The sequence below is a fragment of the Gracilinanus agilis genome, chromosome 2 (assembly GCF_016433145.1).
Source record: "Gracilinanus agilis isolate LMUSP501 chromosome 2, AgileGrace, whole genome shotgun sequence".
Taxonomy (NCBI): domain Eukaryota; kingdom Metazoa; phylum Chordata; class Mammalia; order Didelphimorphia; family Didelphidae; genus Gracilinanus; species Gracilinanus agilis.
This window is the reverse complement of record NC_058131.1, coordinates 255,404,151-255,431,772: the sequence shown is the minus strand read 5'-3', so window position 1 is coordinate 255,431,772 and position 27,622 is coordinate 255,404,151. Positions and strand designations below refer to the sequence as shown.

The 27,622-nt window shown below is 34.6% G+C and overlaps 2 protein-coding genes across 3 annotated transcripts in view; one reads left to right on the top strand and one right to left on the bottom strand.

Moving 5' to 3' along the window:
- Window positions 1-441: 441 nt before the first annotated feature.
- RAB22A (RAB22A, member RAS oncogene family) lies at window positions 442-27,548 on the bottom strand. Of its 2 annotated transcripts, XM_044663844.1 has the most exons (8): window positions 27,219-27,548; window positions 25,567-25,646; window positions 12,046-12,127; window positions 10,535-10,606; window positions 10,105-10,211; window positions 8,889-8,998; window positions 6,533-6,662; window positions 442-802 (listed from the first exon to the last, which is right to left on the bottom strand). In XM_044663844.1, exons 1-7 carry the CDS (start codon window positions 27,252-27,254, stop codon window positions 6,565-6,567), a joined length of 585 nt encoding a protein of 194 aa, XP_044519779.1. In that variant the 5' UTR covers window positions 27,255-27,548; the 3' UTR covers window positions 442-802; window positions 6,533-6,564. The 2 variants fall into 2 exon arrangements, with proteins under 2 accessions (XP_044519779.1, XP_044519778.1); XM_044663843.1 differs by lacking the exon at window positions 442-802 and having other exon boundaries at window positions 5,723-6,662.
- Window positions 27,253-27,622, top strand: part of LOC123233566 (serine/threonine-protein phosphatase 4 regulatory subunit 1-like) — a 65,098-nt gene continuing 64,728 nt past the window's right edge. The window contains exons 1-2 of the mRNA XM_044659636.1: window positions 27,253-27,299; window positions 27,333-27,602. Of these exons, the coding sequence (XP_044515571.1) occupies window positions 27,253-27,299; window positions 27,333-27,602 (317 nt within the window). The remainder of the gene's footprint in view (window positions 27,300-27,332; window positions 27,603-27,622) is intronic.

Below are 27,622 nucleotides of genomic sequence, written 5' to 3'. Positions count from 1 at the left end.
GGAATGCTAAACAATCTTATGAGGTTCCCCGAAAGTAAAGACGATGATTAGACTTAGGTTAGAATAAAAGGTTTTATATAAGGACAATAAGGCTCTGTCTACACAAAGCCACAACTGTTTGCAAAAGAAAAATTCAGCCAAGCAGTTGTTTTCTTTATTGAACATCAACAGTTAGTGTGAGAATTTTTTTGCATGTGACAACTTCCTGGTTATTCTAGATAAGGTACACATGTGGAAATGAAGATTAGCACAAGTCAAGAGAAGTTAAAATTCACTAGCAAGAACAACAGATGGACCTGTCCTCTTCATTAGTAAATGGGAAAATCTACATAATATACAACCCAGTTTTGCTATAAATTTAGAATTTTAAATATATATATATATACACATATATATATAACTTGATCATAGAGTCATATGATATCAGAAGTGTAAGGGATATAAAACACAAGTCAAATATAGTTTTAGATAGAATCGATATATTTTTAAAACATGAAATAACTCTAGGTGGTTGCAGTAAGTATTCATTTAACCCCAAAGTTATTCATTAAATTGTGAAAGGACCAAACAGTACTTTATCATGCTTATTTTAGGATCAGCTTTGCATTCCATTAGTTTTGAGATTCTCCTTTGGTCAGAACAACATGCTTTGAGCCTTTATAAATTACATGGTAAGAATTGGTGGGAATACTTGAGAGTAAAGATCTCTCACCCTAAGTGCTGATAATTCTTATGATTTCCTCTAGGTCTTTTCTTCACATAATTTGGTTTATAAATTACCGTCAAGTTCACAAATCAAAACCTGTGAAAATACAAGAGAATACTAAGTATTTTTGTCATACTATGAAAGGATCATATTTGAATTTATTTTCCAAAAATTTTAAGAATTGAGAAGCCCCCTTTTGAAAGAATTTAAAGGACCATAAGTATTTGGAAAATAGAACAACCTAGCAGAAATGAATTTTTAGCTAAGGAAAGGACCTCTGTATATTTTTGTTTCAGTTAGGAGACAAACATTGATCACAATCAATGTATTATCAGAAAATAAACTTCTGTTAACTACATAGGGGCTGTTTTTATATGGACATTTGATATTATGTTAATCAGTGATAAATAAAATGTCAAGGGGCACAGATGGAGACAGATCGTCAGAATTAAGGCTTTATTTCACTTTGGGGTATTTTGTTTTAGGGATAACATATCTTAGATCATCAGCTGAAATCTAAACAGAAAACAAACATAGACATGTTTCTAACGCTCCAAATATCAAGTTAATGTATGGTATTTGAAGTTTTGCTACATTTTAAGAAGTTTTCTTTTAAAATAAGTGGGTGCAAAAACTCAAGAATATAAAATTTTTGGAATATGTTCATTTATTTCCCTCAATAGAGGAAATTGATCATAAAAGTCTTATTTAGCATTCCCCTGGACATGTTAAAAAAAAAACCAAACCCAGATCCCTCAAAAATGTCACTTTCTAATGTGTATTATCACATTAAAAAAATGAAAATGCCACAGTATTCCATTATTATTTCTTCTAAATTAGGAGGTTCAGATTTTTTAGATTTTATTTTTAGAAACTGAAATAAGTTTCTGCTAAGGAAGACTATTTTTTTGTTTGTTTTAGTTTTGAATTTTTCACTTTTCTGCTCCTAGGAAACATTCTCATTTCCAGCTAAAAAAATGGTTTAAAAATAAAAATTTAAATCTTGGATAATCTTTTGGAAAGGAGTTTTAAATAAATCATCTTGATCCATTTTATCTTCTGATAAACATAAGTGTAACCACTGTCCTGAACATTAAAAGTGCATTTTATTTCTCCCATTTTAATGTTGAGTTTTGAGGTAGAGATCTACTTGTAAGTGAAATGGGGAGTGAAAACATAAGTGTTATGCCCTTATAGTAAAATTTAGTTAATTTCAAAGGTTTTACATTTTTCATATTTATTTCTTATTTTGTTATCCAATAAAGTGTAAATTGTTATTTTTTTTTACCTGCAATCCTGGGCATAGGACAATGTTTGGCAAAGAGAAGGAGCATTTATTAAAATATTTAGTGAATTCAACTACTTATTTATGCTTATATATATATATCATACATATGTATTTACACAAACAAAACTTAGGTGAAGATTCAATGACTAGTCAAGCATGGATACAATGGGAATATAATTGCTATTAAAAAAACAAAAAAACAAACATTTTAGAAAGCAACACTCCAGTGATAAAATTCTAAAGTAAGATAGTCCCTAAAAAGAAAGAATTGGGTTTTTGGTACAAAGATCTTTCCGCACCAAATGTTGAGATTTAAAATATATAATGGTATGTATAGTTATAGGAATATTTAAATTTGTTGAGGTATGAATTTTTCTAATACCTTTTTCTCTGGGAGAAATAGGATTCTTTCACTACTTATATTGAAACTGAAATCCCCAAAGTTATTTTAAGGATGTATATATAGTTCTCAGAGTGTTGGGAGCAAGAGGCAAGAAAAAATTTGTGCAATATCTGTTTTAATGCAGCCTCATATAATAAAACAAGCACATAATTAGTGAGCAGATACCACATTGTTATCTGTTAGGACTCAGACACCAATTAATCACAAACGGAACTACACCTCCTTTAAAAAGAATAAAACACCATCTCTTTACATTCCACACTATAGTAATGGGACTTCTTGGTTTGACAATATGTTAAAACAACAACACTTAAGTAATTCCATAAAGGATATTTCCATTACCCAAAAATTTACAATTTCATTTAGAACATCTACATCTATCTCTCTTCTTGAGGATACCTGAAAATGAACAAGACTTAAGAAGATTGTGAAATGTAAATGAAGTTTGCCTTTATATGAGTAAGGCAAAAATCATTATGCCAAGAAATAGACCATTAATATCCAACGCAAAAATTTTTTTTGTTCTTTCATCAATGGCCAAGTTAAAGGAAATAAGCAATAATATGTAGCATGTCTACATATGTCTGTCCATATTTTCAAAAAATTATAAATAGGTAAAGTTAGATGTTGGTATTTCAGAAATAAACCCTCAACTTACTGAAGAATTATGTTAAAAAATGAACTTTAAAATTTAAATGTAATTGCCATTTTATTTTATAACATATATAAGTTAATGGCAAAATTTCCCAGGGGGTTAGGAATTTAGACTGTGGAATAAGTCCTAGTGTCTCCTCAACACAGTCTGTTTACCTCTAAACCCCCAAATTGAAAATCATTTCCAAAATGATTAATAGTTACAATTATGTTACATATAGCATATCTATATAACACTAGCTGCTATACAGATATACTACATAAGTTATATATGGTACAACTATGTTAATCACCAAACTGACATTTGTAAATCAGAAAAGATTTAAAAGTTATAGAGACTAGTTTCTAGTGTTAGGCTGTCAGGCAGAATATAATTTGGCCTTATTTTTAAAGGAGCAAATGTATTTGGAGCACGTAAATTTTTAAAAAACTTTTTTTTTCCAAACCACTACAGTTCCCTGTCATTAGAGAGTCAAAAGGAATCCTATGGTAGGCTTGAATTATGCAATTGTATAATGCTGTTTCTTTTCTTTTTTAAACCCAACCTATGATTTCATTAAGTGTAGGTAGGGTGCTCTGAATGAGAAACTCCCTTCCTGTCCCAATGCAAACTGGCATCTTCTTTGCAACTTAACATGTTAGAGAGTTGCCTAGGGCACCTAGAAGCTGAGTAACTCTCCCAGGATCCAACAGTCAGTATGGGTGTGTTAGAAGTGGGAATTAAACCCAGGTGATCACAATTCTGAGGCCAAGCTCTTAATCCATTATGCTAAGTTCCCTCTCACTGTTTCTTTCAAATGTAGTTGTAATAACGTGTATAAGAATATGTAAAAGAGGCAGTATGAATCATTTGTGTTTTGATTTGCAATGATTTAAAACTATATAAAAGAATGCCTACAATTTTGGTATCATCTTTACATGTCAGGGGAAAAAAAGGCAGCATAATTTTGTCTTCAATGAATAGCATTTATAGGATACTTGAGATTCCACTCATTTTTTTTATAGTATCAGGAGCATCATATGCAGTATTATGCCAATTTCTTAGAGAGACAAGTGACAGAGAGGAGGAGAAGGAGAGAAAAAGGTCACTGAAGGAAAATTTAGAGATGCTCAAGCCACTCATCCTGATAAGACATGAGAATACATGTGTTTTTACATATGGGGTGGAAGCAGCAGAAAGCAAAAATAGAAATGATTTGCTAATAGCTGAAAGGATTATTACCTACGTTAGATATTATATGCTACAATGATTATAAAAGTGCCTAAACATTCTTTACACACTAAACCAGAATAACATCATGAAATTCAGTTGATTTATTTGGTGGCAGGAATGTAAAACGTAAGTTTTCATTATCTTGTATACATATTAAAAAAGGCAAGAAGGGTCACAAAGGCATTCATTGTCTATTCAGTAATCCACCAATCTCTAAGTACAACTTTTGTATTTTGCAAGTAAGGGCATGCCAGCAAAGTAATAGAAAAACTGTGAATATATAGGGTAGCCAAAGTATATAAGAGTATAGATAAAGTGAACTTCAGGTCTGGATTTCTGCTGAAATATGAGAGGAGTTTGCACATTTTCCTTCCAAGTTTGCTAACTAATGTCTTAGGTAGCTAAAAAAATTTTTTTTAAATATAATACTGTCAGAACTCACTGCACCGCTTCATTCTGATGAATAACTCAAAGCCAAAAAAAGCTTAAAATGTTTGTAATGTTCTAGATAATTTTCCACAGGAATCCATCCAAACATGTGTAAAATAAAACAATTATTAAAAATATTGTTCAATATAAGATAAGTTCTGATCTTACAAATTTATGGTCCCAGCTGGTTCATTTCTTATCTTGAAATTTTCCTTTAGTTAAAAAACTTAAGTTAGAATGACAAAATAGATCAATTATAAGTTTTTCCTGATAATATAGTTATATGCTTCATTTTTAGGTTATATGAAAAACTCATTATATCCGTAAGTAGGAGAAAGAGTTACCGTTAGCATAGGCTGGCAAAAATAAAAGGCTACTAAAGGAACTGCTAAAAATGAAAGATTCTTCAAAAAACAACTAGCTTTAGGTTTGCCTTGAGGCTAAAGAGTAATTGTTACAGACATCCAGTAAATGACTTGGGTTTTGGGATCCCTTTCTCTTGCTCCAAGCAGGGTTAGAGTGGATGCTGTCAAGGTAGTTTTATGAGTAGTATGCTCAGCCACAGTGAGATAAGGCCAGCAGACAAATCTTAAAGTACTTTCAATTCAAGCACTATTTGCTCTTCTCAAAACAGTATCACAAACATGCTTCAAAAAGTATACTGTTGGGGGCAGCTGGGTAGCTCAGTGGATTGAGAGCCAGGCCTAGAGACAGGAGGTCCTAGGTTCAAATCTGGCCTCAGACACTTCCCAGCTGTGTGACCTTGGGCAAGTCACTTGACCCCCATTGCCTACCCTTACCACTCTTCCAACTATAAGTCAATAAACAGAAGTTAAGGGTTTAAAAAAAAAAAAAAAGCATACTGTTTCCTCAAGGAAAACTTAAATGACAGAGTATACACAGGCCTCGATGCAAGACGAAATCTGATACTGAGTGAAAAACTTTGAATTTTCTATTGTATTTACAGAATTTGTAATGCTCTAAGTATGGGTCTCATAAATATAGTATAAAACTTTACATGTGTTAAACAAAAATAACTATTTTCCCCCCAAAATATTTGGGTTAAATAAAAACACTGACAGCATTTATGCTACTGCTTTTTTATTGCCAGTCAGTTCAAAACAGTTTTGAGTATGCTGTGTTCAAACTGTGTTTTTTACGACCATTTTGATCATGAGAACTTATTTTGAAATGTGCCAATGATGCATCTGCCTAAACATAAATTATAGTAAAAAAGAAAGGACTATTTCATGTTTTAATTCATTGCATGTATCCATCCATGGCTAATACCTTCAATCAAAAGTGCTTTAGGGATGGTAGGGGATGAAATCCTTTCCATCAGTTCTATAAATAAATTATTTTGTATACAAAGTAACAATCACCCACCCTCCTTCCACTTTGGATATTCACTCAAATTTAAAGTGGTATAGCATACTATAGCAATGATAATGGAAAGTAAAGTAACCTAAGTCTCAAAATTACAATTTCTACAAGGCCTATTTTTCAAGAACCACAAAAGTGCTCATTTTCCCTTTACAAAACATGACATAAAATCTTGATTACAAAACTATTAAACATTTTAATGCTATTATCCATACAATTAAACATTCCTCTTCAGTAAGGTCAAAAATTTCAATGATGTATTCTCTCTGAATACAAGAAATTCTTTACATAATAGAAGTAAACAGACCAATATTTCACAACTGCAGTCTTCAGAAGTCAACGAAACTAGAAACAAATTGGTCGAGTTCCGTAGGCTCTTTCTGTACGATGATCAGTCAGATGAAAAGTCAAACACATATTCTCAAAACACCCCCATTAACTTTCAGGGCCACCTACTTTATAATTAAGTCTGAAATGCTGTATATCAGTCAACAACAGCTTCGCTTTGGCTCTGAAGGCTGTCTTCTTAATTTGAAGCCTTTACCACTAGATGAGGGATTAGTATCTGTTGATGGAATTCTTCGACCTACACCAAAGCAGGAAAGACGAGAAATTAGAGAATTTTAAATGTTTGATTTAGCCTTATGTAAATAACTAATAATCATCCTAAAAATATAGTTTGAGTTTTCTTTTTAATAGTTCTTGAAGCATGAAGTTACCTGCCTGAAAAAATTATAATTGTGGACAGAAGATCAAAATGAAATGATTTTGAAATATAGGATAGAAACTATTCATACTTAGGAAAACTCAAGTTGAACATTTTAAAATAACACATTTTAAAGTAGTAATCATCATATACCAGTGTCAAGGTCGTTGTGTTATTTAGAATCAGAATACTTGAGTTTAAATCCAAGCTCTTCCCCTCACTAACTGGATAGCCTTGGGTATGTTATATAGCCTCTCTATCTTTCCTTATCTATAAAATGGGAAATCATCTGCACTATCTATCTTATGGGGCTGTTAACACAATTTATACCAAAAAAGCATATGTAAATGTCATTCATCAGTGGCAAAATGACAATATTATATATTTCAGCTCATTGTGAGTTAGGTTCCATTTCTGAATTTATAAATTAATTTTCTAAAAAAACAAGTTGTGTTGGCAATGCCTTTTGATGCCCCTACTCTTGAGACAAAGAAAAAATAATAGTCCAGGAAAATCAGGATCATATCAACCATGCCTGATAGCATACAAACTTTGATGGAAACATAACAATTTACTTTTTAAACAACCGGGTAAACTTTAAATCCTGAACTTTTTTTTTTTTTTTTAAAACCCTTACCTTCCGTCGTGGAGTTAATACTGTGTATTGGCTCCAAGGCAGAAGAGTGGTAAGGGTAGGCAATGGGGGTCAAGTGACTTGCCCAGGGTCACACAGCTGGGAAGTGTCAGGCCAGATTTGAACCTAGGACCTCCCGTCTCTAGGCCTGGCTCTCAATCCACTGAGCTACCCAGCTGCCCCCAAATCCTGAACTTTTAACAGAATTCTATAATACTTCCCTCAAAATATACTGCAATAAGTTTTATCCTTGGTATCTACGTAGGATTTAAGGTCATAAAATTGATGCTATTTAGGAAAGATGTATTTTTTGAAATGCTGAATCCTATTTAAAAACGTCTTTTGAAGCTATCAAATCATTGTTATATAATATAAACATTATTGCCATTGGTCATGGGGAATTATTTTTAAAACTATCCATTCTTTAAGTTTGAATTTTTATAAGGTAAGTTTTCTGAATGAGGATATCTCAATTTCTTTTAACTTTGTTTATGTACTTCCAATGACTTTGGATAACTGAAATATGTTCAGTGATAAATATGGAAAGATGGGGGGCAGCTGGGGGGCTCAATGAATTGAGAGCCAGGCCTAGACGTGGGAGGTCCTAGGTTCAAATCTAGCTTCAGACACTGCCAAGCTATGTGACCCTGGGCAAGTCACTTAACCCTCATTGCCTAGCCCTTACCATTTTTCTGCCTGAGAACCAATACACAGTAATGATTTTAAGACAGAAGGTAAGGGTTTTAATTAAAAAATTAAAAAAAATATGGAAAGATGGCAGCTCATATGACATTAAGGTCCTACCTGTTACTTATTCAACAGCATGGCCTGTTAAAAAAGCAGCTTGCTTTGAATGCTTTGAGCATGGATAAATCACTTTATTACTCAATGATATCCTCCCCAACCTTGCTAAGTCTTTAGAGATATAAGCTATACAAAACTTGCCAAATCGGCCTCAATAGAGGAATTTCTTTACTGGAAGTTTTCCATGGCAATGAAATTAAAGGTCCATTTTTTCTTTAAATAGTTATTGTACCCACACACACCCAGAGAAGAGGTGTCTAATAGTGGTCTGGAGTCATACTCCTGAGGCAGAACCAAATTAAAAAGTAACAGGAAAAATCTCAATAAAAATAAATAAACAAATATATATATATATATCACAGATGTTACTTTGTGGTTTTCTAATTCAGCATATATATCCCAGATGTTAATTTGTGATTTTCTAATTCAGTATGCAGCCTGCATAAGATCTATTTCTATTTGAGTTTGCAATCACCGATATAGAGCTCTAGAATCTTTAAGAAACTCTCTAGCAATCATGACAATGAAAGACAGCAGGAAAGCTTATACTTCTAGATTTGTGAGTACCAAAAAACAACATTCTCTTATCAAAGTGGGAATTTCCAACTTACAAAAGATAGAAAAGTTTATTTGTACACATTATACACATTGAGTACAAGAGGACTTACTAATTTCTATAAAGAGTTCATTTATGTTTATCGCATTTTTAGCGCTAGTCTCTACAAAAATTGCATGGATGGAATCAGCATAGTCCTTAGCATCTCTTTCCATGACTTCCCTGAAAAATAATTATAAAAGAGAAAAGTTTAATGACTAATATTATAAAAGTGCTCTTTACCCAGAAATTAACAAGATTTAAAGATACAAAATACATTAGGAAGACTGATGAATGATTATAGTGACTTTCTTAATATTTGGTCCTCTTGAACCACATACATTACTAGTAATAGAAAAATAAATTTGTAAAGGCTATTTAACAACTAAATCTAGAAAATGGCATCATTCCCAAACAGGAGGCATGGGAGAGAATAAAGTTGGATGAATTACTTAATCTCTTTGGGCTCTATAAAACAGAAGAATAAAAACACAAAAAAGCGCATATTTAGACTGATGAATAGAACATTTATGGGGGGAAATGATAGCCATTTTCAACTACACGAGGAATCATTGTGAGAAATAGGAATGAGATTTGCTCTGATTGCCTTTGAAGTCATAAGGAAAAAAGTATAGAAGTTGCAGAGGCAAAATTGGGCTGGACATAAGAAAAAGGACTTGCCTGCTCTAGGAAACAGAAGGTTCTTCCTCTCCACAAGGCCCTCTTATAGAAGATGCTGTGGAGTATACTCCTGTTCAGATGTGGGTTGGCCTAGCGTCCTACAAGGCCTTTTGAACTTTCAGATTTTGTGACTAGATGATTTTTAACCACATATGAAAGTATGAGAAATAGTTTATATGTGTGTATTTTCTTAAAAAAAAAAAAAGTTTATAGGTCCATTTTCTCTGTTATTGTAAGCTGCCTGGGAACACAACGACTGTCACTAAGTAGCCATTGGCAAGTAAATTAATCTTTCTGGGTATTTTTCTTCATATATAAAAACGAGAGGATTGGGCTAGATGATCTTTAGGGTCCCTTTCAGCTTCAAAATTGGAGAAGACTATTAATCCCAGATCAGTTTCAACTCTATTTAATCAAGTTTTAAATGAACTTTGCCTATTCATTTTTACACACTATTTTTATGTTTGAAAATAATTTTATTTAAAGAATTTTGGGATTATGTAAGCATAAAAAAATGGAATAAAGTTAAACAAAAATGTCCGCATGAGAATTCTTTGCTGATAAAATACAATTAATTTTCCAACTAAATTTTCATTCATATAACTCACCGTACATCAATAAGGTCACACTTATTTCCTGCAATAGCAACAACAATATTAGGTGGTCCATGCTGTCGAAGTTCTTTCACCCAGTTCTTTAATGTTGAAAATGTTTCCTATTGAAAAGAAAGAAAACATTCAGAAACATCAGTATCAAACATAAATTATTTAAAAATTCAGAGAGAACCTCATGTATAGGCATCAACTACCTAACATTCTTATTCGGTTCCAAGAAAATATGACTAGGTGAAACTACATTCCAAGGGCAGTTAGTTGCACAGAAACAATAGCATAAATGTTATAAATGGAAAATGTGTTAATGATTTTACAGCAGGATTCTATAATTTTAAGGTGGAATTTGGTTATAATATGTCAATAGCATTCTTGCAAAACAACATTGCTCAGGGTAACTTTATGCTGAGTATGCCTATACCCTTACTTCTTTTGTGATGTCATAAACGATTATAGCTGCTGCCGAGCCTCGGTAGTACATTGGTGCTAAGGCACGAAACTGTATGGAGAAAAAATATTGAAAGCCATTTTAGCACTATGATTTATGATCATAATTATGACAGTGAGTTTCACTAGGTATAAAATTCAATCATTCTGTATACAAATGGGAATCTTTCTCATAATCCAAACAAAAAGTCAAGTTATTTTTTGAAAGCAAATGATTTAATAGAGAACTCTCAATGCAAGCAATTTTAATGCAATATTAACTCTTAGGAAATAGTTCAGAATAAATTGTTTTATAGGAATTAGACATGCTCAAACTGAATATATTTAAGCTAAAAGATGTAATTGAGGTCAGTAGTGCAATCAACATTTTTTTTTTAGTAATCCTTTAAATGTCTGTTCTAATACTATCACCATGAGATCAACATAAGATAAAATAAATCCACAATATAACAAGTATCAAATGTACTTCTAAAGAGGAATGAAAAAGAAAATAGAAATTCTGAGAATCAGTTTCTTCTCTTAAACATTTTTTTTCTGTGATGCAGAAAGTTACTTGAAGGAAAGAAATTAATCAATACTGCTGAAGTCTTCTCTAACCTTTTAACCTAATACTACGCTCTGTTTTTTGAGCATGGTTCCAATTCTCACTTATGCCTAAGTCACTAACTTTCTTGGTTAATTTTTATTAATCATTTATGAAAAGCTCAGTGCATAAATGCTATGTTGTTATCCATTTTAGATTTAAACTTCAAGTTCTATTTTCTATAAAGGTCCCTCATATTATATTTTAAAAAGCAATCACAAATTATATATGTTTGACTTCTTTTCCATCCCTAATTCCCTCATGTCTTTCCACGTCTTTGTTCTTCTTCAATCTGCCCTCTGGATTTTCTTGACTTTCTCTACCATGCTCCTGTGCCAGGTACATTCATCCTCTACATTTCTTAATTTCCTTTTATGTATATCTTCTCTCATTAGAATGCCAGCTCTTTGAGGACAGGGATTTGCCTTCAAAGTCTTTCTTTCTACTTGTACTTCTATTCCCAGTGTTTAGCACAGTGTTTGGCACCCTGAAGAACGGAATCTTGACTTTTACAAAAGCTCCAATGCATGTTCTGTCATCTATGTTGGTCAGCATTTACTTTAAAATTAAAATGTTAAATAACCATTAATACGGTTACGTCCATTAGTTGATTTAACTGGCCTCGCACACTTCCTAGCTGTATGACCCTGGGCAAGTCACTCAACCCCCATTGCCTAGCCCTCACTGCTCTTCTGCCTTGGAACCAATAATATACACAGTATTGATTCTAAGACAGACGGTAAAGGCCTAAAATAAATATATATAAATAAAGGAATCTCTAGTATAAGTTAAAGACTGAAGCAAACATGAGAATGACAGTGACATTCAGAATATAGTTCAATCTTTAGTTCAAGCTTCTTTGAAAAAATTAATACAGAAAATTAAATATAAATATGTGTATGACTTACTCTTTCTTGTCCAGCTGTATCCCAAATCAAGAATTTATGTAGCTCATTCTGATATTGGACAGTCTTGGTCATAAATGATGCCCTATAAAGATGTAATCAAATGACCAGTTTATCATAATTGTTATTAATAAGATAACACAATAATAATCATTAAAAATTTAATAATGATAAAATTATCAAGACTACGTTTAAAATAGAATTGGGCATGCAATAGTCATATCCTTTAATCTCAATACTTGGGGGAAAAAATTCCAGATGATCTAAAGAGGAAATCAATAATATAGACAGAATTTTAGAACTTTTAGATTTAGAAGAGATCTCATGAGCCATGTAGTTTAACCTTAAATACAATTTCCACTACAACCCACCTGACAAAAGGTCATCCAGCTTTTGTTTGAAGGTGTCCAGTGAGGGGAGAACCATTACCTTCTCAAGTAGCTCATTCCACTTTTGAATAGTTCTAATTGTTAGGGTATTTTTTTCTTACATCAAGTCTTTAAAGTGTGATATAAGAAGTTGCCTCTTTCCAACTTGCACCCATTATCCTAGTCCTTTAGAGTCAAGCTGAACAAGTCTAATTTTCTACTGTATAATAGCCTCTCATGATTAATATTAGCATGTTCCATCTAAGCCTTCTTTTCTCAAGGTTAGCAAATCCAAATCCTTAAATTGATCTTATATCATGGACTTTACCCACTTGGTTGCCTGACTCTAGAAACTTTCCACCTCACATCAAATCCTTTCCTAAAATGTAGTACACAGAAATTTAGATTTATATCTCAAAAGTCATTAAGTTGCAATACTCTATGTCCCAGGATTATCACTACTAGACATATCCAAAAAAAATTTGTAAAGTATTTACTGTGGCCAAGAACTAGAAATAAAATAGGTATCCATGGTAATAGCTAAACAAATTTTGGCATATGTGACTGAATTAAGTGTGCCATTAAAAATGATAAAAATGTTAAAGCATAAAAGTGCCATCATTAACATATTAGATGAGCAGAGAAGAAATCACTTGTCAGATGTACACCTAGGAGAATACTCTATGAAATAACAGTGAAATGGGTATAAAGAGAGTCATGTTGTAAAGGAAAGCAATTTTGATCAATGTAATGATAAACTCATGCTATAAGATGATATAAGACTAATGATGAACAATATTGCCCACTTCTTGTGAGACATAAAAAGTATTAAAAAATGCAGAACTTTTGGACATAGTCAATGTGGGAATTTGTTTTGTTATGCTATATATATTTGCTATAAGGGTTTTAAAAAATTGTTTAATGTGAAAAGGAATAGAAGGGAGGGACAACAAATGCATGCACATATACAAAAATATAACCTCCCCAAAGATAAATATGGAGAATTCAAAAAAACTAAAAGATCATCATGATAGCAGGATGAAATGAATAGTTCAAAATAAATTACAAGTAACCACAAAAATATAAAGGAAAATGACTAAAATATTTTGGAGCTTTGACTGATTCAAGGACCAATTATGACTTCAAAATGAAATAATGAAACATTATTGATAATCATTGATAATGAAACAAGCTTCCTGCTTCTTGGCAGAGGTGATGGAATAGTGGCGAAGAATGAGACATCTGTAAGTAAAATACACTCAAGAAGCAACTACAGAAAAAAATGACAGATGTTTAGAAGGGACTCAAACAAAGCAGTTGTTACTATTATGTAAATTTTAAGTACACTTTAAAAAAATACTGTGAAACACCAATTAAATTCCTATAGAGTCTTTTTTATTCTTTGTATACTGGAATGTTTATGTTTGCTAATGTAAGTTAATAAAAAAGATAATTCAGGGGGCAGCTAGGTGGCACAGTGGATTGAGAGCCAGGCCCAGAAATGGAAGGTCCTGGGTTCAAATCTTACCTCAGACATTTCCTAGCTGTGTGATCCTGGGCAAGTCACTTGACCCCCATTGCCTAGTCCTTACCATTCTTCTGCCTTAGAACCAATACACAATATTGATTCTAAGATGGAAGGTAAGGGTTTAAAAAAAAAAAAAAGACAATTCAAAGAAAAAATAAAACATGTTGGCCAAATATATAGTATTATTGGAAAAAAGTAAAGCAGAACTATTACATCTCTATTGTTAGTAGATATGTTATCTTTTAATGCAGTGTAAGTTTGCATTAGCTTTTTAGGTTCACTTTATTGTGAAGTACATTCAAATTGGACTTGTAGGACACTAAAATCGGTATCTTTTTCAGGAGAGCTGCTCTCTAGTCATAACCCCTCCCCTAGATTTACTGAATTTAAGTATGAGACTATGTGCTTATCCCAGTTAAATTCCATCTCATTAGATAAAACCCAACCTTTTCATTTTGTTTGGATTTATTTAGATGCTGATTGCCATCTAGTGTGTCTGCTATCCCTCTAAGGTTAGTATCTGCTAATCTGCTAATCAAGACATCTATGCCTTTATCTAAATAACTGAAAAATGTTAAGCAGGATCCAACCAACCAGAGATATCTGAGACACAACAGTTAAGACCCCTAAATTAGCAAAAGCAACAAGACCCTCACCAGTCTAGACAGTTACCCAATTCAGAATTCATTTAATTATATTATCATCTTGCCAACAACTGTCCACATTTTCCACAAGAACATTATGGAATTACTTCTACGAATGTTTTACTTAAATCTAGGTAAAGTGTATGTATGGTGTCCTTCTGGTTTATTAGTTTTATAACTGTCAACAAAAGAAATAAGATTAGCCTGGCATGATCTGTTCCTGATGAAGGCATGCAGGTTTGCAACCGTAATTTACTATCTGGATGTTCACTAAGCATCTTATTAATAATTATTTTTAATAAATAAAATTTTCTTATCTATTTTGTTTTTACATTTCTTAAATTTTCTTGTATCCTTTTGTATTCCTCTCCCCTTTGAGAGCCATCCCATATAACAAAGAATTTTTTAAAAGTAAAAAACTCATTAAAACTTATGAATGCATTAAAAGAAAAATCCAAAAATATATGCAGCATTTTCGTATCTGTGACCTTCCACCTCTGCAAAGGACTGGAAAGAATTGTCCTAACTCTTATTTGAAAGCATACTCGTTCTTTGTAATTTTGTTTCTTTCATTTTGGATTATTTTGTAGTTGTCTTTCCTATTTACATTGCTATATACATAGCATACATATTGTTCTCTTGGCTATGCTAATTTCGCTCTACATTGGTTCATATAAGTCTTTCCAGGGATCCTATTTGTAACTGCTTTCCACACAGTAATATTCCATTATATTCAGGAAGTACAATTTGTTTAGCCATTCTCCAATCAAGGGGCTTGTCCTTTTTTTTTTAAACCACAAAAAAGTGCTGCTCTGAATAATATTTTGGATACCCAAGAATTTTCTTCTGATCAATGATTTCCTTAGGATATGTCTTTAATCATTCTTTCCAAAATTTGGCCAGCAATCTAAACCAAGCTCACGTGCCTGTAGTTTGCAAGAACAAACATATGCCTTTTTCCAGTTCTGTAGTGTCCTTTCTTGTTTGCCCATGACCTTTGAAATATCAATGACTGGCTGAGCAATCACATCTGCCAATTCTTTTGGGTAGGTCTGTAATGATGCTGTTCATGAAATTAAAGCTGGAAGGGTCCTCTGAGGTTCTTTTGGTCCATCCAGTCATCTCATTTTATAGATAAGGTGGCTGAGGCAAAGGGAGGTTAAGTGATTTTTCTCAAGGTCCTACAGTAGGAAGCATCAAAAGCTGGATGTGAACTCTGCTCTTCTGACTCTAAAGCTAGTATTCTTTCTACTGTACTTTTCTACCTGGGCCAGGTGACTTAAATACAAAGGCAAAGGAGGACTTTGTTACTATTGACTTCCTTACTTTGTATGTTAATTCCATCATTAATTGGTATAGCTATTCACTGGATTTCTTCTTTACCCCTAGCTGGTTATTCAGGATCAAAATGAAACTTTGAGCAGTTAAGTCCAATACAAAGGAAGAATAAATGCTTGGCTTTAAACTGCAAAATATATATTTTTTAAAATCTAAGAAGTGTTTTGGTACCCTGTAATAACATTCTTCATTGAAATCTAGAAATATTTTTGACTATGTTATCATGGAAAAAATAAAGAGGAGAAATATTAGTAATCATATTTTCTACATTTTTAATACTAAGAGAAAAATAGCCATTTAAGTTTGGAAACTTACAATAAATATCACATTTGGAGTGATAATGTGGCTACAATTCCCAATGATAACTGCAGTGAAAATGGTACATGAGTGCAGATACTTCAAAAATGACTCAATTTATAAGTAACTTTTAAAAGGGAAATAATTCGAACTTTAAAATTTTTTCAATTTTTTCTCAATTAGCAAATTTTTATTCTCTTCCTTCTCTCTCCTTGAAAGAACTTTAAACCAATGCCATATACAAGACTGAAACACTGAAAGGTAGAATTATGCCCTTTTTTGTCATATTTGATCATACTAATAACATTTTGGTATGTTCTCAGGCTCAACTCAAGGACTGCCTTCAGCCTCATCACTAGTTCTCTCCCCTTCTTGCCTGAACTTTTCTCTCTCAATTCATGATACTTCATTTGTATTACTTTTATCATAAATCTTGTGTAGTCTTTTAAAATAGTTATGTAAACGTCCCGTTTCCCATTTTAAGGCAGGGATACTTTGTTGTTAATCTTCTAATGTCACGTAACATCTAGAATAGTGTCTTGCATATAGTGGGTACTCTAAATGTACTACATTAAAATTTAAGTTATGTATAAAGAACTTATCAAGAAAATATACCCCCAAATCTGTCACCATCTTGATATTGGCCTCTATAAAATAAGTCACAACAATAGTGCAAACTATGGAAAAATAAGAATTATGGAAAGGTATAGAAAAATAAAAATTCTGAGATTAAATTGATTAAATGGATATTATCTGTTGAACACATTGGATTCATATTCATCAGTAGCCTCTATTAAACTGCTATCCCATAGGGGCAGCTGGGTAGCTCAGTGGAGTGAGAGTCGAGCCTAGAGACAGGAGGTCCTAGGTTCAAACCCGGCCTCAGCCACTTCCCAGCTATGTGACCTGGGCAAGTCACTTGAACCCCATTGCCCACCCTTACCAATCTTCCACCTATGAGACAATACACCGAAGTACAAGGGTTTAAAAAAAAAAAAAAACTGCTATCCCATAGAGTTGTTTAATTTTGGGGAACATTTACAAATACATTCAAATTGGAAAATACAACACGATTTTTCACTTATAAAGCAATTTTGTGGCATTAAATGGTATTCCTAAGATGTTTCAACTGAATTCTAGAATATTTTCTATAAACCTAGAACATTATTTTCTACTAATCATAGTGGTTAAAGCTCAAAATAGTCACCCAAAAGAAACCTATTCATCACCTCCAAATAAATCAGTTCAGTTGTTTAAATTACTTAAATATCAGTCAGTAAGAGTCTGTCTGCAAAGAGATGAGGAAGACATGCTGTAATTAAAAAAGGAAATTTCAACAGTGATTAAAACTTGGGTCTCTGCTTCTCATAAACCATCAGGATAGTTTAAGAAATCAGGCACAACTGTACTCTATAAAACAACACTAACAAAAAGGGAAAACTATCTTGAAAATTTTGGAGAGTTCTTAAACAATTATTTTTTTCTACAAATTTCTAAAGATTCTCTTTGTCCCTAACTTGTGCTATCCCTCCCCCCTCCTTGCCAATATTATGGGAATGATGAAATACATTAAACACATTTACCTAAAAATTCTAATATAAAGGTACAACATGGGACAAAACTAAACAGGCATAAAAACTTGCAAGGTTTCTTATTACCCCGTATGGCATAATCTGTCATCTATCATTACTTTTAATTCTTTTCTCTGCAATGTATTCCCTCATCTCAATAAGCTTTGAATTCATGACACTGGCCAAAAGCTTTTTAATTTTTCCATGTTACCAAAATATTTTCAGTATTTGTGATCTAGCCTAAGATTAATTTTTTGACTAGAATTTTTGAAGTACAGATAAATAAACAGAATTATGGCCTTCTCCCTCAACTTTAAGCCAGGTTCTATTTCAAGAGAAATCAGTCTCCTAGTGCTTCAATTCTAAAGGAATATTTCCCGCTCTCTCTCTCTCCAATTCAGCAATTAATCCTTCTACAAAATAGGAGATAATCCACTATTTACATCTCAATTAACTCATCTAGCCTATGTAGTCATTTTGCTAGCCCAGTGCCTTATTTAAGTCAATAACCTGTGATGTCTGATTTTTAGTATGGAAATTCTTTCTAATAACTTAGGTCCTGCAACCTTTTTATTGAAATTGAATTGAGAGGGCTCAGAGTAGTCAATCACTTTGTCCATGATCACACAGCTACTGTCAGAAAATAGATTTGATGCTAGTTCATGCTTCTTCCTTACACATTTGTTTTGGCTTTTGTGATTTCATTGGTGTAGTGCCCAGTGGGGCAAAAAATGCAGATCTTTAAGTTATAATTTTAATGTTTCCTAGGGTACAGAAAACTAAGTGACTTGCCCAGGATCACATAGCTTATATGGGTCAGAAGAAGGGATTGAATCCCAGATCTTACTCCCTGGCTAGCTCTCTTTGCATTTTACCATGCACATAGTAGACACTTATTAAGTTTGTTTAATTGAGAAAACCAAGTTTGCATGCAATACTCTCAAATACGACAAATTACAGGAAAGACTGCTTAGCAATATATAATTTTAGTGCTTTTATTTGAAAAGGAAATGTTAATTCTTCTTTGTAAATACCTTCTCCCTACCCTTCTTTTGATAACAAGCAGCCACTCTATTGATCAGGCTCCATTCTTCTTCCATTATATGACATTATTTACTGTGACTTCACTTTCAATTTAAATATGGACATTATAATTTAAAAAAGAAAAGTTCCATATTTTTAAATTCATATTTTGAATTTAAGCTAAGTAGTTGACACTATGATCCAAGTTAACAAGGAGAAAATAACTAGTTTTCAACCATGGTGGATTACATTTATTTTCCCCATTCTCATATCTGAGATAAATTGCCCTTTCCCCCCTTAAATCTAACTTTGCACAACCTTATACCTATAGTTCACCACCCTACCTCCCCCCAAGTCTGCAAACTGAGATCTGAAGTGAATTACATATTTTCACAATTCTTTTTCTCAATTTCTTTCCCAAGCACCAAAACATTTCCCTGACATTTATTCTAAATAATATGGGAGGTTGAAAAAAAATCCACAATGTTGTTTCTTAAATCACACACAAAATTCTTTGGCACCTAAATTATACAGTTTCACTTTCAAAAGTTGTTACTTAGTTGCCTGGGAGAAACAAACTTCTTTTTAAAAAATAACCTCTGTTTCCTACTCTATCTAGGTAGATTTCATTACTGTCAACTAACAATTCTATTAATACCATTTTCTAAATCTGGAAATCTGGAGACTACCTTTCACATGCTTTTCTTGGTATACTTCTCACAAAGTATATACAGTTTAAGTTATTAGTAACAGTAAAATATACTTATAATAATTTTTTCATCACACATTTATTTGCATTTTTGTTTATAATCTGCTATCATTTTGGCTACATATAAATCATATTTCAGAATAAATCTCTAGAATGCAGGGTTTTGGAGGGAATGGCAAATGGCAGACATCAATTTGATGGTATTTATTTCAAGGATTCATTTCAGTAATGAGTATCATGCCCTTAGACCAATAAAAATTGCAACCTTTCTGTACTTTAATAGACAGTCTTCTGAAATTGCCATGTTGGAAAAACTCATCACTTGTTGGACAATATTTTAGAGATGAACCTTTTCAAAAAACAGTTTTGTTGGTTCTCAGATGGCAGACACTGATCACCAAAATTCCTACTTGGTAGATAGAACACCACAAATTGTGTTCTACTGGAACAACATTCAAGAACCTAGGGTGGCTAACACATCACAATAGGCATCAGAATAGGATTTCAATGAAGGAAATGTTCATCATTAAAAATTTTTCATTTTTGATTTAAAGAAATAAGTTTTCTTCCAAGTGGGATAACTGATTTGTGCAGTTAACAATTTGAACTAACTATGCATTAAGTTTGTTTAGAAATTGAGAGCTGGAAATAGTATTCAAAAATATAATATTTAAACAGCTAGAATCTTGACTTTATACATATCATCTAAAAGACAGTATTTGTAACCTTAGGGTGTTATGTGGGTCGAGTCATTTTAGTAATGACTCAGTGTGAAGTGTCACTACTGAATCATAAAAACGATTTGCTTCAGTTTTCAATCATTTTTTAAAGAATCCTTTGCAGGTAGTAACTGCCTATCCTTGATTACTGGAAGATTGATGGGATCATACATTTAAGACATGTACATACATATTTCTTTTCTTACGGACTATGCAAAGGCAGTCATTATAGCAAAGGCTAATGGGATTAATTCTATGCCTCTGCGTATGAAGTATTTTGAATAAAAGAGCTATGAACTAAAAACCGGACTATAATTTCTCAGATCAAATATTTCAACATCTCAAAGATCTGTGATTTAATGTGTAAATACTTCATTGACTAATGAAGACTTATGCCCTCTTTTACTTAGGGAATATTAACATGGGGTCCACAATCTTGTTTTTAAAAATATTATGATAACTATACTTCAATGTAGTTTCCTCCATAATCCTATCTGTTCTATTTTATGCATCTAAAAAAATTGAGAGATGACCATAGGTTTCACCAGATTGTCAGAGATGCATGACCCAAAAAAGGTTAAGAACCAAGGACCTAAGTGGCCTTCAAAGGTTGCTACATCAAAAAAGTTCATTACCTTACTTACTATTTACTAGGAAAAAAGGCTTTCTGAACTTAGCTAGGCTATTCTTCAGAGAGCAATCTGTCATAGAATTTGTACTTAAAGCCCTTCAGGTTTAGGAATGCCAGAGCTTGCAAATTCACTAGTATGATCTTTGAGAACTTAGGGTCATCCATATGTATGAAAATATTTACAGCAGCACTTCTCTACAATGTTAAAAAACTAGAAATTAAGGGAGTAGTCAACAATTAGATGCTGGCTAAAGAAGTTATGGGGGGTTGGGGGTGGGTAGCTAGGTAGGACAGGGAATAGAGTACCAAGCCTGGAGTTGGGAGGACCTGGTTTCAAATCTGGTTTCACGACACTTCCTAACAATATGTCACTTAACCCCAACTGCCTAGCCCTTGCCCTTCTGTCTTAAGAGCTGTTACTGAGACAGGAAGTAAAAGTTAAAAAAAAAAAGTTAGGGTAAATGAATGTTATGGAATTGTAGTGTAACAAGTAATGATAGAGATTAAGGAAAAAACAACAAAGACTTGTTCTTTTGAAAAGAATTGAATTAAGTAAATGATCAGAACTATCAGACAGCTTTTACAATAAAACCAACAACGTAAACAACTTTGAAAGATTTAAGAACTCTGCCCAATGCAATGATGAATCATGATTCTAGGGAATGAATGATATATGCTACCTACCTCCTGAAAGAGGGGTGAGGACTCAAGGTATAGAATAAGTCATATTTCTGAACATGGCCAAAGGGAGAATTTGTTTTGCATGAGTATGCACATTTTTCCAATGGGATAGAGTGGGAAGGAGAAAAAAATAAATCCTTGTTCAATGGGGGAGGAGGGAAGATTACCTGGCAAAAGCCACGCCCCCCCCCAACTAAAGCAACAACAAAACCCAAAACTCAGGGTCACCTATAGGCTACAATGAGGCATCTGGGTTGATGTTTACTGGAGGTTCCAATATACTATGAAATTATTATTCTTTAACCAATTTATCTTTTGATTAACAGAAAAACATCAAAAGATTATCTTAAACACGGAGGGGAAATTTCAAAGAAATGTTATAAACATCTTAATTTGGGAATCTAATCATAATAGTTGTATTACTTTACAAGGAGTCCACGGTAATGGAGGCAAATAACAACCTCTTTCCTATAGGAGATACTTAATGTTGTGAAGAGTTCACAGGATCATAGATTTTGAGCTGGAAAGAACTTTAAGGAATCCAGCCTAACCTGTTCTATTTCACAGATAAGTAACTAAGGTCCAAGGAAGGTAAGTGACTTGTTCAAGGTCACAAAGGTGGAAAGTGGCAAAGCCAGATTTTTATCTTCTTACTACAAATCCAGCATTCTTTCTATTACCACACTGTCCCTATGTTTTTCTCTAAAGCTCCTTTTCACTCTCTCCATCCTTTCTCCACTAACCTTAGTGTCCCTAATCATTTAGCCATTTCCTTCCCACTGCACACTCAAACTCCAGCACATATAAACACACATATATATACCCTTTCCTTCCCCATCTCAGTCCTAATAGTTGAGGCAGTCAGAAGACACCAAGGGACAAGTCATTCAGAATTTCCATGTTGGCATACAGAGGAGGTCCTGCCTCCATCAAGAAGAAGTAAGACAGTAAAACCCCCAACTCTTGGCCTTTTCTCTTCCTCTGATTCCATAGTAGACATGAGGGAGCTCTTCCCAGATTTACCATTTATGGAGGGGGCCCAGGGCAGGCAACTCATAAGTTCCTACCTGGCTGAAGGACTTCATCATGCCCCAGTGTGGGGCCCTTGCTTTTTATGTGTTATCTACCCTCATTATATTATGGGCTCCATGAAAATAGGTACTGTCTTGCTTTTCTTTGTATCCCCAGCACTTAGCACAGTATCTGGCACAACTCAGAGTTAATAAATGTTTACTTACTTATCTACTAATCCTCAACATCATGTCCACAGCCCTCAAGGTCAATTCTCCTCTTCAACATGGTAAAGTTTTGGGGCCTGTTCTGTAACTCAGGTAGAGCAGAGATTACAAAAGAGGACTCTCTATGTCTACCATTACTTTTGGGCTAGGAAATTTAATAGGAATTTTTTTTAAACCCGTACCTTCCATCTTAGAATCAAAACTGTGAATTGGTTCCAAGGCAGAAGAGTGGTAAGGGCTAGGTAATGGGGGTTAAGTGACTTGCCCAGGGTCACACAGCTAGGAAGTGTCTGAGGCCATATTTGAACCCAGGACCCTAACTCTAGACCTGGCTCTCAATCCACAGAACCACTCAGCTGCTCCCAGTAGGAATTTTTAGAACACGAAAATTTTCAAAGATTTTTCTGAGCCAGCAAATAATATTAGTTATTACTTTGAGTATCTGAATTATGAGAGAGGTTTAGAGTGTGAGAATATATTTTTCATGAGGGTTTTTTTTTAAGAGTACACTTGCTAAGAGCATCTAGGGAGCACAGTGGATAGAAAACTAGGTCTGGTGCCTGGAGGTCTTTTGTCTAAATCTAACCTCAGCCACTTCCTAGATGTGATCCTGGGTAAGTCACTTAACCTCAATGGACAGCCCTTACTATTCTTCTGCCTTGGAACTGATATTCAGCATCTATTCTTTTTTTTTTTTTTTTTAAACCCTTAACTTCTGTGTATTGACTTATAGGTGGAAGAGTGGTAAGGGTAGGCAATGGGGGTCAAGTGACTTGCCCAGGGTCACTTATAGGTGGAAGAGTGGTAAGGGTAGGCAATGGGGGTCAAGTGACTTGCCCAGGGTCACACAGCTGGGAAGTGTCTGAGGTTGGATTTGAACCTACGACCTCCTGTCTCTAGGCCTGGCTCTCAATCCACTGAGCTACTGAGCTGCCCCCTTCAGTATCTATTCTAAGAAAGAAGGTAAAAGTTTTTTTTTTTTAAAAAAAGGTTTAAACTTGCTAGAAAGGACTTGGCTTATGAAAAAAATTATTTATTTTGTCTCATTGCAAAGATTATTACTAACTTTATTTATTTATTTATTTATTTTTGTTAAGCCCTTGTACTTCGGTGTATTTTCTCATAGGTGGAAGATTGGTAAGGGTGGGCAATGGGGGTCAAGTGACTTGCCCAGGGTCTTATTACTAACTTTTGAGGATAATTATCCAAAACTTTTATTTTACTTGTGTGCACATACATAAACTCATTGTGATCATATATATGGGGCAAGAAAGGGATGCAGGAGTCATCTAATCCAGCCCCCTAATTTTATAGATGAAGAAATGAACCTCAGAAAAATTAAATGGTGTGTCCAAAGTCAAATACTATAGAGGAGAGCCTAGATTGAAACCCAGGACCTTTAACTCCAAATCCAACATTCTTTCCACTCTTCCATTTAGAGATTAGCAAGTTTGTTTTATCTAAAACTTTAATGATAAAGAGATTTTTGTAAAGCCAAAGGAACATTAATTTTCATATAATTTTCAAACTGTGAATATATCCTTGGACTCTCTGGACCCTTTTCTCTTCTTTCTCTATGCTTTTTCACTTGGGAACATCAGTACTCATGGGTTTCATCATCCTCTCCATGAAGGGGACTCTCCAGATCTACATATGCCATCAGTGTCTTCCTCCTGAGCTCAAAACAGGCACTTCCAACTGTCTAGTGGACATTTCCAATACAGGAATATCAAACACATCCCAAAGGGGTCTCATTATATTTTTGCAAAAGCCCACAACCCTTCCAAACTTCCCTTTTATTTTCAAGGTCAACATCATCTTTTCCATGTCCCAAAACTCAGAATCATCCTTAAATCCTTACTCTCCTTGCCACTCATTAATGAGTTGTTTAATTGTGTTATTTCTACCATAAACTTTCTCAAATTTGTTTCTTCCCTACAGTTGATTATTACTACTCTAATTCAGGTGCTTATCACTTAGAGTAGGGTGTTGCAAACACCTCTTAATTGGATTTTCTACCTCAAGCTTCTACCCCTCTATAATCCATTTCTCCAGAGTTGTCAATGTGATTTTTCTAAGGGTCAAATCTAACCACATCACTCCATTCCTCAACCTCCAATGTTCTCTACTACAATCAGGATCAAATCCCAACTCCTGTTTGGCATTTGAAGATACGGACAATCTGGTCCCAACCTCTCTTTCCAGATTTATACATTATAACTTTCTCCACTCTCTGACCTTTGTACTCTATAGATTGGACAAATAGTATTTTTGTGGTTTCTCACATATGGCACTCAATCTTCTGTCTCCAGGCATTTGCCCTAGTTGTCCTTCATGTACAGAATGCACTCCTTTTTTTAACCTTTGCTGCCCAGAATCCCTTGCTTCCTTCAAAACTCTTCTCAAGTGCCACTTCTACATGAAGCCTTTCCTGATTCCCTGCTGGTATGAAAATACCTTTTCCCTCCATCTCCTGTCTCTCATTCACTTTATATTTGTTTTGTATATATAAGTTATGTAGACTAATAGAATGTAAGCTCTTTGAGGGCAATATTCAGTTCATTTTTGTCTCTGTTTACCCCAAACCTAGCAGAGTTCCAGCCGCTCATAGCAGGTACTTAATACTCATTCATTATTGATAGGGGGTTTAAAGAAAAGGATAGTTGTCAACCTGTCTGGTTCAAGATGAAAAATGCTAGCTGAATTTTTATAACACTTTCATTTGATAATATTTTGAAGACACTTTTCAAGATGATATTAAATAACTCATTTCTTACCCTATCGTTGGATTGATGTTTGGATCAAAACTATCTTCTACAAACCGCCATACGATGCTTGATTTACCTACACCTGTATCCTGAAAAATAAGGATTTTGTGAGTACTTATTACATTGATAACCTATCTTTTTAGTGAAAGTTTAAGATTTCTGGGGAAAAAAACTTCACAAATATACACACCAAGGGAACTTTCATAGAAACTCAATGAAACCACTAGGAGATTTCAAGATATCTTAAAAGGGAGCTTTGAGTAGTCTATAAATGACAAAATTTTAAAGAAAAAATTATTTGTGGAAGAACTCAAATATTTTTATGGGTAAAAAACAAGTAAATCAAAAGTTCCAGAAGCAATTTTGAGGTCACCTTGACTATTCCCAACCACACCCTTTTCCGTAAAGGATAGATAGGCAACATGTATGAAAAGGTTTCTTTCTTGCCTTTAAAAACAAAAACAAAAAAGAACCCTTACTTTCTGTCTTAGTATCAATTCTAAGACATAAGAATGGCAAAGGCTAGGCAATCAGAGTTAAGTGACTTGCCCAGGGTCACACAAAATGTTTTAAGTGCAGCTCAGAAGAGCCCAAATACTTCCTTTCATGCTGTGTAAAGCATGCTTCAAAACTGCAAAGGTAACCAAAAAAAGACAAGGAAGCTGAAGTTTCAGCATCAATTTTGTGTTTCCTGATAAGATAGCAGCCACGTTTTAAATCCTATATCTTTACATCCTTTCTGCACATTAAATTTATACTTTCAGAAATGTACCCCACAGGCATAAGAAAAAAATAAGTCAAAGTAACTGAAAGGAAAAGTGAATGATTTGTAAACAGGTAACTTCCTGTCACTTGCATTTTATTAAGATTTGGTTATATACAAATCCCAACTTAAGTTGTCTGAGGAAGTTGGTTTTGTTGAGGGTTTTTTTGGTTTTTTAATTTTCGAGAACCTAAAAGATGCTGAGAGGTCATGAAAATGTATGATGAGATTCCTTTTCAAGGTGACTAGAACAGGAGGAAAGCAGAGTTTTCACTTTCTTACTAGGAGTTAAGGAAAAGGGAAGATGGTGATAGAGTTTCATTTCTTACCTTGGCTATTAGAGATAGTATATGTAATGTATTTAGCACGGTGCCTGGCACAAAGGAGGAACTTAAATGCTTGTTAAAACTTTAAAAAAACAACAGTGGAGTGCAAGAGAAAGTCTGGGAGGTGGAAGGTAAAGTGTAAGGGAATAGTATCAAGGGTAAGATGACGCGTATGAGATGGTCAAGTCAAAGGGTCAGGTGAATGCTGGAAGATGGTATGTCTCAGGTCTGGTAGAGTCAAAGGGACAGGTGAGTGATGGAAGATGCCAAGTCTCAGGGCCAGCAGAGCCAAATTGAGTGCTCGCTCGAAGGAGGTTTAAGGAAAATGGGGGAGGGGGGGAGGGACGGGAAGGAAGGAGATGCTGGTGGACGGGAGGAGGATGCTTGGAATCAGGAGCTCTCTGGTGGTATCTGGCTCTTCTGTCCAGCGTGGGTTTGGTACTCCCTGGGAGGGCCGAGAGGGAGAATAGGCCCAAGCAAGCAGAAGTTCAGCCGAACCCGGCAGGGAGAGACAAGCAGGCCGGGCTCCCGCCCATCCCACCACCCGACCGGTGGAACTAGGGACCACTTACCCCAAGCAGACAAACTTTCAGCTCCCTCAGCGCCATGTCCGAGGGGGAGCCCGGCCTGCCGCCGTCGCTGCCGCGGCCACCGCCCTAAGGAGGAGAGGGAGTGCCCGGGTTCAGCACGAACATCCCCCGGCCAACGAAGCTCCAGCCCCCGGCAGTGGAGGAGAGGCGGCGTCGGGAGGCCTTGCGCGTCCTCCCCACCGCCACCGCCCCTTTGGGGCCTCTTCAGGTCGGTGCCGCCGCCGCCGCCGCTGTCCTGCGTGAGATAGCCTCTTCTCCAGTCGGGGAGCCGCCCGCCTCAGCAGCTACAGTCGCAGGCGTGCCGGCCGCGTCGCCACCAAGGAACCACCGCCACCGCTGCAGCCGCCATCTTGGGGAGCCCAGAGGGTCACCTGACCTGCCCTCCC

Coding starts and splice junctions, on each gene's coding strand:
- RAB22A (XM_044663844.1), bottom strand. CDS start 27,254: ATGGCGCTGAGGGAGCTGAAAGTTTGTCTGCTTGGG. Junction 25,647..27,218: donor TGAAAGTTTGTCTGCTTGGG/GTAAGTGGTCCC, acceptor CTTATTTTTCAG/GATACAGGTGTAGGTAAATC. Junction 10,607..12,045: donor ATACAGCTGGACAAGAAAGA/GTAAGTCATACA, acceptor TTCTCCATACAG/TTTCGTGCCTTAGCACCAAT.